A 12,310-nucleotide genomic window follows, 5' to 3' on the forward strand; every position below is an offset into this window, starting at 1 on the left:
TATGCCTAATTTCCCAAGGTGGGATTTCTCACAGGTGTGCAGAGATAATCCCGTTCAGAGCTCCAAATCTCTAAAGTAAGACTTCTGCAAATGAATGGCAGGACCAGAAACTCATATATATTCTGTAGGAAATATAAAGAAAGATCCAAGGAGCCAAGCTCCCTTTGATAGATTCACTGCTACTGCTGGTTTCATTGCCTTTTTTTCTATTGGAACTGTTGGAGGAGAATGTATTTTCATCATTAGATCCTATTTTTCTCCTCTTAATATGTTTAATTTCTTCCCCGAACTAGCGCCTGCTTTTATTTCAAGGGATTTTAAGAATCGAATTACCCGGCCTTGGCGAAGGCCTTTAATAACCTTTACTTCCATCTGTGCATTACTGGTCATTCCTGAGTCTTGTGAGCCTGCTGCCGTTTGTGTCCAGGACAATGATGTCACTCCTGTACTAAAAAATGTGTATTTCTCTTCAGCTAAACTATAAAGGTCATCATTCTGATAAACTGAAAATACTAATGAAAGAGCAACTAATCACAAAACAAAGGTTTAAGACCTGTTATGCAAGTATCAGGGCTCCAGTGTGAGAGGCGAAGGTCTGTAAAAGTTACCGAGGAAAAAGCTGAGCAGGAAGGGTGATGTCTGGAGGTGTGAAAAACAGAGCTGAAGGGTTTGAAAAACATATTCCTAAAAATTTTCAGAGGTCCCAACCCATTCCTAATACTTGAGATAGTACTTCTCGTGGCTCCTGATCCTCCTCTCCTTCCACAGCTGCCCTAGAAAGTTCACAACTGGCAATTTTCGCTCGCCTTGACTCTCGTTGCTCCAACTTGAAAATCACATCTGGTTTAATATCAGAGAATTTGCTAATGGAAAGCAGCTCCTAACTGCTTGCACTTCAGAGATCCTGCACTGTCACCTTTAACACCTGAAGCTCGAGGCCCAAAACATTTAGTTATCTAGAAACTCAATTTCTAAAACTGAGAAATGACGTAGATGCTAAAGGTGAACACTGAGTTACCCCTGAAAGCTGTGCTTACCCACTGACAGTAAGTTGCTATAATTCTCCAGCATCACGTCCATGTACAGGATCCTCTGAGATGGGTCCAGCTGCTCCCATTCCTCCTGGGTGAAGTCCACGGTCACATCCGTGAATGAAACTGATCCCTGAAACGGCATATTGCTATTCACTCTGAAATGATGAACATTTGGTAATGCAGAAAGGGTAGATGAAAACTTACCATGTTGTTGTCAAACAGTCATTCACCATGGAAATTTACATATATACGTCTTCACTGTGTTTTGTTTCCAAAAAAGACTTTTATAGTAGTTAAAGCACGTGTTTGGATTCCTCTATATCTATACGGGCACTATCACACTTAACAGGTACGTAGGATTAATAAAAGTTTCTCCTCGAAAGGTGCGTATAGGAATACATATAATTACACATATAATACATATATATATAAACTATATGGTATTTAATGTTATCAGTACAATGATAATGCTCAGATATTGTTTTTGTGGTATCAAACTAGACAATATTAAAGAATAAACCTTTTGTGATACTGTGATTTATAAGAAATATATAAATAGTCATTCACAGTTTTTGGCTCATAGCTCCCAAACCCTTGGAATTACCGAGGCACTGAGAGTGATAAAGGTTTTTGTTCCGATAATAAGGTGACTTTGGGAAATTACCTAAGGGTGGGTTGAGTGTTAGTCACCAGGAGACCCAGCCCCTGACCTACAGGGAGAGGAGCGGGGCTGCAAATTGAATCAAATGACACTGGTCAATGATTTAATCATGACAACTCTATGACGAAGTCCCCATAAAAACCTAAAGGACAGGATTCCGAGAGCTTCTGCATTAGGAACACTCGGAGTGGCCGGGAGAGACGTGCCCTGGAGAGGACCGGCAGCTTCAGCGGTAAGTAACACAGAAACTCACTGTCCCCCGCGGGCGCTCTCTCCGCCTCCCTCTTTCAGCCCCACTCCTGCCCCCATCCCCTCCTCTCTCTCCTCTCTCCCCCTTCTCTTCCCCCCACTCTTGGTCCCACTTCTCTCTCTCCCTTCATCCTCCGGCCCTCCCCACTTTTCCTCTCTCGTCTGTCGCTCTGTTCTCCCTCTCTCCTCCCGTCTGTCTCCCTCATCTCTCTGCCTCTCTCGCCGCCCCCCAGCTTCTGCTAGCTCCTCTCTTTCTCGTTTCTTTCTCTCCTGCTCCCTCCACCCACCATCTCCTCTATTTCTCTCTCTCCTCTCACCTGTCTCTCATTCCCCCATCTCTCTCTCAATCTCCCCGTCTCTCTCCTCTCCTCTCCCCTCCCTTCTCTCCCTCTGACTCCTGCCCTTCTGTCTGTCTGTCTCTTCCCTCTCCTCTTTCCCGCTCTCTTCCCCGTCCTCTCTCATCCATCCTCTTCTCTCCTCCTTTTCCCCAATGCGCTTCTATTCTTAGTTTCGGGCATACAGCACACTGGGTGGACATTTACGTAGTTCATGAAACGATCCCCCAGTTACCCAGCACCCATCAGGCTCCACACGCAGCCACTACCGTTACAACACTGACTCACATTCTCTACGCTCCCCAACCCCGAGACCATCCTTCAACTACTGATTTGTTCCCCTCCAACCCTTCACCCCGTTCTTCCAGCCCCCCAAGCCCCCTCCCTTCTGGCAGTCACCAGAATGTCCCCGATATCTGTGGGTCTGTTTTCATTTCGTTTGTTCTTTTTGTTCCCTAGAGTCCACACATTAAGTGAAATCATATGGTATTTATCTTTCTCTGACTTATTTCACTCAGCATAATAACCTCTAGGTCCATCCATGTCGATGCAAATGGAAGGATTTTCTTTCTTTTTTTATGGCTGTCACTCCTCTCTGCATCTCTCACTCTTCCTCCCCCTCTCCCCCTGCCTCTGGTGCCGTCCTCCCCTCCCTTCTCTCTCTCTCCTGCTCCCCCCGTCGTCTCACCCCGGCCCCTCTCCACTCGTCTTTTTCTTACTCCTCTCTCCCGTCTTGATCCTGCTTCTCTCCCTTCTCTCCCCCTGCCCCCTCTCTCCTCCCCCAAGGCTGTTTCCCGCTTGCTCCTCCCTCTTTTGAACACCTTGCTCACTCCGCCCCCTCCCTCTGCCCTCACACTCCTTCTCTTTCCATCCTCCCCCCCATGTTTCTTGCTGGCTCGTCTCCCCCCACTCAGTTCAGTCTCGCTGGCCGCCTATTATCTCCCCTCTCGCTCCCCCTCCCCACCCTTTCTCTAGCTTGCTGCTCTTCTGACCCCCTCACTGCCCCCAACATCTCTCACTTCCCTATATCATATGCGTCCCCGATTCCGCTTCTCTGTCCTCTCTACCCCTCTCCTCTAGCTCCCCCTCCATTTCCTTTCTCCTCTCTCCCTCCCCCGTCTTCTCTTCCTCCTCCCTCTTCCCTCCCTTTCACTCCTCCAGCTCCTCTCATTTGTCTCCCTCCCTCTCCTCTCGCTCCTCACCTGAACTTCCTCTACACATCATCGTGTGCGCGCGCGCTCGCTCGCTCGCTCTCATCTGTATCTCCCTCTCCGTTCTTCCTCCCCCTTGCCCCCCACCCTCTCTCACTCCTCTGGTCTTCCCTTCACTCTTTTCCACCCCACCCCAATATGCCTCTTTAGGGGTACTGGTTATTTTAGGCTGGTTAACTTTAAGAACAGCAGACACGGGGAAAGCTCTGAAAACCAAGTAGAAAGTACTCTTCCTAAAAGGACATTTACACTTGTAAGGCAAATCTCCACTTTCAAGTGTCTTTTTTTCTTACTGTACCAGGAAGGGATATCTAAAAACCTCTAGAAAGTTTTCAACTGAGAAGGCCCAGACCTAAATCTGCATAATAACCTTACCCATTTACTGTGCTTTTCCTAGTAACCTCCCCAAACTGACTCCCCACCCCCAACACCTTTTGTCTTTAGCTGAAGGTGATGGCTTCCGCCATTTACATGTTGTTAAACTTTAATTTATATTTCTCCTGCTAATCTGCCTCATGTCAATTTGATCTGACCAGCCAGAAGAACCTAGAAAGGCAGATGAAAATTTTCCTTCCGTGACATCTGTAAGGGTGAAGCCATGTAGGGTCATGATCACTCGTGCTTTTGGAACCTTACACACCAGCCTACAAACCTAAACAGATTTGCCCTGGGCAACATTTTCACCCACTGTGATGGACTTGCCAAGTCATTACTAACTAAATGGGATCCAAATAATGCGCTCGTATCTTCTGATGTTACGCTGTAACAGAACGTGTCCTAACCTCAGAACAGACTGATGCTGTGATTTATAAGAAATATATACTTGGTCATTCTGATGCCCAAATATTTCTCATATATATTTGGTTTTGATCTACTGATCCTGGCTCACAGCTTGCGTGAAAGCCCCTGGAATTTCCTAAGTGTAGAGAGTGATAAAGATTTTTGTTATGGTAATGAAGTGACTTGGAAAGCACCTAAGATGGGGGGCCGGTCATCGGGAGACCATATGATTAGAGGGTTGGAACTTTCAGTCCTTTTCCTTGACCTCTGGGGAGGGGAGAGAGGCTGGAGGTTGAAACAATTGACAGTGGTCAATGATTTAATCAATCATAACTATATAATGAAGCCTCCATAAATACCTAAAGTTACAGGGTTCAGAGAACTTCTGGGCTGGTGAACAAGTGGAGGTGGATGGAGGTGCACCCTGGAGAGGCCACGGAAGCTCCGCACCCTCTGCCCTCACCTTGCCCGAGGCCCCTCTGGCATCTGGCTGCTCCTGTTATATCCTTTTACAGTACACCACTGACCCAGGAAATCAAATGTTTCTCTGCGTTTTGTGAGCTGCTCTAGCAAATTAAACCCAAAGGAGGAATCTGGGAATCTCTGATTTATAGCCAGTCAGAAGTACAGGTAACAAGTTGGACTTGAGGTTGACGTCCTGAGTTGGGGGGCAGGGGGAGTCGCTGGAACCTCCAGTGTGTAGTCAGTCAGTTGGTGAGAAGCACAGGTTAACGACGTGGGCTTGCAGCCAGCATCTGAAGTTCGGGAGCCGGGCCAGTTTTGTAGAACTGAACCCTTAGCCTATGGGATCTTATTCTATTTTCAGGTAGACACTGTCGGAATCGAGCTGAGTTCTGACACGCTTGCTGGTGTCTGAGAACTGCTTGTTGGTTTGGGGAAGCGTGCGTGCACACATACACACGACATAATAAAGTCTAGGAATCCTTTTCAGTTTTGACTATTTAAAGGCAGAAGATGAACTTCCAATTATAAAATAAAATGTCAGGCATAATTAAAGATCCTCCCACTATATCCAAGCAATAAAAATGGCAGAAAAGCAAAAATAAGCAGGAATTCATCAAATTAAAAAGCTTCTGCACAGCAAAGGAAACTAACAAAACTCAAAAAGAGTTGACCAAATGGGAGAAAATATTTGCAAATTGTGTTAAGGGGTTAATAACCAAAATATATTTTTAAAACTTATACAACTCAATAGCAAAAAAACCAAACAACCCAATTAAAGAGGAGAGGATCTGAACAGACATTTTCCCAAAGACATAGATACATACAGGTGGCCGACAGGTACATGAAAAGGTATTCAACACTGTCAATCAGGGCATGCAAATCAAAACCACGATACGGTATATCAAACATCAGAATGGCTATTATCGAAAAGACAGAAAGTGTTGGCAAGCACGTGGAGAAAAGAATGTACACTGTTGGTGGGAATGTTTACTGTGCAATCACTATGGCAAAACACTATGGAGGCTTCTCAAAAATTTATGACTAGAACTACCCTGTGATCCCACAATCCCACCTCTGGGTATTTAACCAAAGCAAATAAAAACACCAATTCGAAAAGATATACACACACCCATGTTCACTGCAGTGTTATTTAAAATTTCCCAGATATGGAAACAACCTAAGTACCCATCAATGGATAAAAGAAATGAGGTATATATACACAACAGAATATTATTCAGCCATGAAAAAAAAAATTGCCATTTGCGACAATATGGATGGACCTCGAGGGCATTATGCGAAATAAGTCAGAGAGAGAGAAATACTATATTATCTCACTCATGTGTGAAATCAAACAAACAAACTGAGCTCATAGAACAGACTGGTGGTTGCGGCGGGTGGAGGGAGTTAAAAGGTATAAAATAAACTTTCCCGTTATAAAGTAAATATGTCCTGGGGATGTAATGTGCAGCACAGTGACTGCAGTTAATAAAAGTTGCTAAAAGTTCTCATTACAATAAAAACTTGTAACTGTATGGAGATGGATGTTAAAGACTTACTGTGGTGATCATTTTGCAACATATACAAATATCACATCATTATGTTATACACATGAAACTCATGTAGTCATACATCAATTATATCTCAATTTGAAAAACAGTTGTCTATAAAAAATAAAATGTTCACAGCAGCATTTTAGATGAGAGCCCAAAGCTAGGAAAACAAATGGTCATCAACGGATTAATTTCTTGTGGTACCCTAAAACAACTGAGTACTATAAAGCACTGAGAAGGAACTAAGTCCAGCTGCACAAGGATCGTTTCACAAGGGCTTCTAGAATGCTGGTTAATTCTATTTCTTGGCCTGAACGGTGGCTACATGGGTTAGCTAGACACAGAGGGAGACAGACAACTTCGTATATCTATCTATCTATCTATCTATCATCTATCTATATCATATGTACATTTTAAATACTCTTCTCTATACGATACTTTTCACTATAATAAACAATCTCAATGAACAAAACGTTGAAGCATTATAAATATGAAAAGTCATGAAAGCAACTAGAAAATCAAGCATTTAATCAAAACTAAAAAATTATAAAGGAAAAAAAATAGAAGGCCATCTGACAACCTTCAAAACCATCTACAGCCACACAGCCACATGATAAGTGCACTAAACTGCGCCTCTGTCAGACCAACAAGGGTGTACACCTGTGGCACCTCACTGGCTCGATTTACATTTCTTTAGAAATGACTCTGCTATTAAATATGAAAATACTTTTTCTCACAATGCTATTTTCCTTCTCTACACAAACAAAACACTCCTCCAAAAACTGTTAATAAAACAATTCTGATAGCATAGCCTTAAAAGAGATGTCAAACATGACTGACTTCAAAGACTTACTTTTTGTCATGAGAGAGAGTTTCGATCTGGAATGAATTTGATGTTCTGGGCAGAAATTCTATGGCCATGAACAGAGGTGTACCTACTGTACTTGACACCCAGAGCAGACCATTTTAGCATCCCCTCAATTCTTCAAACTGTTACACATCTAAAACGTTCACCTCTAAATTTACTTCTCGAGCATACAAATCCTCTTTTCCCCATTCACATTCTCTTTTTCTAGAATCCATATAGTTCATGTTCAGTTATGACCTCCAATTCCTTAACCCCTCCCTTCTTCCAAACGGCCATGCACCTCTGTCTGTCACTGCACCTCTAAGATTTCATGCCTCCAAAATCTAGATTACGCCTGTCACCATCTTCACAACCTTGCCTCAGTACTTTCCACCACTTTTCACTCACAGCTCCTAAAGGTTATAGGAAGTGAGAGAAAAAAAAAATAAGATAAAGGTCTGAGTACCACAAATTTGCAGGGAATCTAATGAGCATTGTTTCAAGACATCTTATAGGAATCTTTGGCCACTTGGCATGGGGGCAGAGAATGCACGATAGGTCATCTGCGCCTGAGAACGGAGGTCAACAATCACAGAGTCAAGATTTTCCCTATAGTGAATATTTATTCTCAAATTCAGATCAATTCTGAAAAACAGGAACACTAGGAAATGTCCTAAGAACTAAATTTAGCCGTAGCGGCACAAGGAGCAAGATCGGTCTTCACCCTGGTAGGCACTCCTCAAGTCTTTGCTTCCTATTCCTCTGTCGCCCCGGCTGTTACAAAAGCTTCCTCACTCTTATTTCTTGTCTCTCCTTACTCTCTTCTACCCCACACTCTAAAGCTCTATATGAGCACCCTGATTAGAAACGGTTATCCACGATCTATTGCAATGAACTACTGACTAGCCCAGTATTTAACATCATCCAAATTTCTTTTTCATCGCTCTTTCCCATGGCTCCCCTCTCTTTGCACAGATCTTCCCACTTAAATCACATCTTAGATTTTGAGTGCTGCGAGAGTACTTTTCTTGTTTCTCTCTTGTGGCACTTATTTTACTCTTTCTTTCTTTAGAAGTCTCTTATTCCTCTCACTCTTCCCATTAGATATTAAAATTTTTTAGACCGGAAATTATATCTTGTTCATCTTTGTATTCCTATTAGCATGAAACACATGTTAGGACATGTTAGGTACTCAATAAAATAATGTAGCATCTGTACTGTTTCACTCAGATTGTGTAAAAATTTTGGTAATATTCACTAAATCTTAATATCTAGTTCAGTTTCCTGATGTCCTATGTACTCATTAAAAATGCTTTTTATTCGGCTTGTAATCTACATAATTCCCAGATCAATTCTGGCTGTACTTATACATTTACTTGCATAAATTGGGTATTAGCCTTATTAGTGCCTGCTCAGCTTTCCAGCATCTAGGACTGGGTTGCTCCATTCGTGCAGTATCATCTCCACATTATCAGCATAACATAAGTGGAGACATACAATGTGGCTCATAGTCACACAGGCATAAGTCATGAGTCAAATAACCTCTCACAGAAGAAAGGAACAAAATAGATAAAAACTGAGCAGAAAAAAAGTTAGAAAAAAGTTTTTAAATACATAATTGGATTTCACAGTAATAGGTTAGGCATAGCTGAAATGATGAGTAACTCTAAGATAGATCGGAGTAAGAAACATCCAGACTGAAATACAAGAAGAACAAAGAGTGGAAAACACATCAAAAAGCCTAAGAGACATATGGAACAAACTAAAAAGGTCTAATGTATTTGCAATTTGAGTCCAAATAAAGGAGACAAACTACAGTACTTGAAGAGATAATGGCTTAGAATTTTCCAAAACTGCTCACATCAGACCACAGAAACACCACTAATCCCAAGAAGAATAAATATAAAGAAAACCACACTTAGGCACATCATAATAAAACTGCTGAAATCCCAGAAAAAAAAAAGATGCAATGACTTGAGAGGCAAAACAGTAAAACTGACAGCTAACTTTTCAACAGAAACAACAAAAGCCAGAAAATAAGAGAATATCTTCAAAGTACTGAAAATACTAGAATGTGAGTTGGCAAATTTTTTCTGTAAAGGGCAAAGTAGTAAATGTTTTAGGTTTTGCCGGCCATACATAGTCTCTACTACAACTAATCGACTTTGACATTGCACCACAAAAGCAAGCACGGGCAATATAGAAACAAATGGGCATGGCTGTGCTCCAATAAACTTGATTATGGACAGAGAAATTTGAATTTCATAATTTTCACATCATGAAACACCATCCTTCTTTTGATTTTTTTCTCAACCATTTAAAAATGGTGCAGGTAACCTAATCAGCATTATCTCATGGCATCTCAGCACTATAGGAATCTTTAGCCACTTGGTATGCGAGCAGAGAATGCAGATGATGTGTGCCTAAGATCAATACTAAATACTAAATACTAATACCAAATACTAAATATCAATGCTAAAAGCCATTTTTAGCTGCAGGCCATACAAAAACAAGGCAGAAGCCATTTATTTGGCTCATGGCCATAATTTGACAATCTGAAGTAAAATGTTGACTATTAAATAATAAATGTTGCGTGTTAGATATTACTATTACTATCATATGATGTACTCCACAAAGAAGAAAATTAAACCTGGCACAAATCAGTTGAATGCAAAAAGCAACAGGGAGCAGCAAATCAGCAAAACATGGTGTTAAAAGAAGCATATATGGAATGGGGGGAGAAGGTGTGAGGTAAAAAGCTGAAACTAATGTTTAATGCCAGTAACCTGAAAGTTATGGCAGAGAGAAAGTTGTGTTTGAGAGGAAAACATAAATTGTGATTAACATTTAAGTACTGAAAGAGTAAGATAAATCTTTAAAAGGATGTAAATATATTCTGACAACCAGAAGAAAAAAAGTGAATCAAGAAAATCAGTAATCAGAATAAAATGGAATAAATGTTTAGTAAAAGATTAAGACTTTCAAAGAAGTTTTTTTGTTGTTGTTTTTTTTAAAAAACATACTTTTTATGAGGCAAACTTAAAGTCTGAAAACAAAAGGCACAGAAAAGTTTACAGAAGGTCAATATTAGTTAAAACAGAATTCCAAAAATATACATATATACCATAACTATCGAATTTAAAAAATTTTACTTAATGCATACAAAACTATTTAAAAAAAAATTAGATACACCCATACAAAACTTAATATTAGATACCTCTAAGGTGAGAAGACGGGCTTTAATGGTCAAGAAGATTTTAGCACTGAGTTAGGTAAACTAACATCAAGAGTGACAGCACACTAGGGAGGGCAGATCCACGACAGAGATAAAGAGAGAGTAAGACAGAAATTATATATGAATTGTGTAACTCAAAGAAAAAAACTTCAATGTACATAATGTGTGGAAGCAAATAAGATGTTAAATACTGACTACTAGATGGTATAACAGGTCGACAGTTATTAAGTTGAATCATATTAAAATTGATGGCACTCAACTGTTCTGACATACAAATCTTGCAATTTTATATAGCTCAATCTAATGTACTTTTATTTGTACTTCTGTGCATTTTCATATTTCACAAAATCAAACAAAAAAAAGGTAAGAACAAAAAATATAACTATTAAGCAAAAAGGAAGAAAAAGACAAATCACCAAAAACTTTAGAACACTGGGTACAAAGAGAAAAGCCTACAAGTTTTAGGAGAGAACTGAACAGGTCACATCCTGACAAGTAGATAGGCCTCTGGACTCCTGAACTACAACACTAAAAAGCAATGACGTCAAAATTCTGAGGAAAAACAATAATAAAAGGTGTACAAAATAAGAGGCACTGGAGAGCAGCCATTGCCGGGCTAAAATTCCTGAAAGATGAGCATGCCCCACATTCACACTGATGATGAAAGTGTTAGAAGAAAAAAAACAACCACCTTGAATTCTACATCCAGCAAAAATGTCACTAAAGGTATTTCCTAAACCATGAAACAAATACAATCCAAGCAGAAAATGGCAGTATTGCTCCATGGAATAAAAACTGGCATTTGGGTCTGCAAAGCAACTGGGATTTGGGAGCAAGGTAATGGGAGATAAGGAAGCCACAGAGAAGGGGCTCTAAAATCCTGCATGAAAATTCACCTCAATCTTTAGCTGGTTTCTAATATGTGCAGGTGGAGGGCAAGCATCCAGAGGACTAGCAGAGAGCAGTGGTTCTGCCAGACAGTTTAAGTATTGGCAGAACAAAACTTAACATTCTTTAGAGGGAACTGTGTATCATACAAGAAGCCCAGCATACCAACAAAAATTGCCAGACATGAAAAAAGGCAAAAATCCAAAAGCCAATATCAAAAGATACAGTTCAATAGCAGATGTAGAGATAATCCATGTATTAGGTTTAGCACATGAGTTCAGATTATCAGTAAAGTGATATGTAAAAGAACAGAGAGAAAAAGATGGCCAATATGAATGAAAATATGGGAACAGTTCAACAAAGAGGAAGCAAATGGATATCCTAGAACTGCAAAACGTAGTAACAAATTAAAAACTCATTGTGTAGACTTAACAGCAGACTAGACACATCAGAAGAATTGTGAACTTGAAGACAGTTTGATAGAGGATATCCAAACTGAAGCACTGGGGGAAAAAACGAAACATAAAAGAGATGGGAGACATGGTCAAAAGTCTAACATTATTATTTAGAATGCTGAAAAAAGAAAGATAATGTATAGTCACAGAAAAAGAGGAGAAAAAGAATGGGATAGAAATATTATTTGAAGATATAATAGCTGAGAATTTTCCAATTTTGATTAAAAAAATAAAGGATTGTAAGCTGACAAGGTCCTTGCAATCTGTCAGGTCAACCAAGGGTTGCCTAGCCTGAAAAAAAGAAAAAAAAAAAAAGAGGCTCCAGAACCACCATACATGGTGGCCGGCTTCAGACTACACCAGAGCACTACCCAACAAACTCTACAAATGACATACCCGAAGGTTAGACTCAGCAGGCACCAGAGCCCTGCTAAAGTGACCCCCAAGGAATAGCTTGTCTGCTGTAGTCATAGCCAGCCCACAAAGCCAGTCATCCTGAGGGTCAACTCCACCCACTGATGTGCCACCAGCAATAAAGGCTCAATTACAACAGGAAGGCACACACAACTCACACAGGGGACAAATCTGGAGCACCTGGCT

At 40.7% G+C, this 12,310-nt stretch overlaps 1 protein-coding gene across 4 annotated transcripts in view; it reads right to left on the bottom strand.

Moving 5' to 3' along the window:
* ZFP1 (ZFP1 zinc finger protein) overlaps positions 1-12,310 on the bottom strand; it is a 29,753-nt gene that overhangs the window by 3,474 nt on the left and 13,969 nt on the right. For 3 of the 4 annotated variants that reach the window (XM_006908817.3, XM_015586922.2, XM_015586920.2), the window contains one exon: positions 1,038-1,164. In XM_006908817.3, the coding sequence (XP_006908879.1) occupies positions 1,038-1,164 (127 nt within the window). Of the gene's footprint in view, positions 1-1,037; positions 1,190-12,310 lie in introns of all 4 variants that reach the window. The other variant, XM_015586921.2, reaches the window with a different exon arrangement.

Source organism: Pteropus alecto, unplaced genomic scaffold, assembly GCF_000325575.1.
Source record: "Pteropus alecto unplaced genomic scaffold, ASM32557v1 scaffold123, whole genome shotgun sequence".
In the NCBI taxonomy this organism is placed as follows: Eukaryota; Metazoa; Chordata; class Mammalia; order Chiroptera; family Pteropodidae; genus Pteropus; species Pteropus alecto.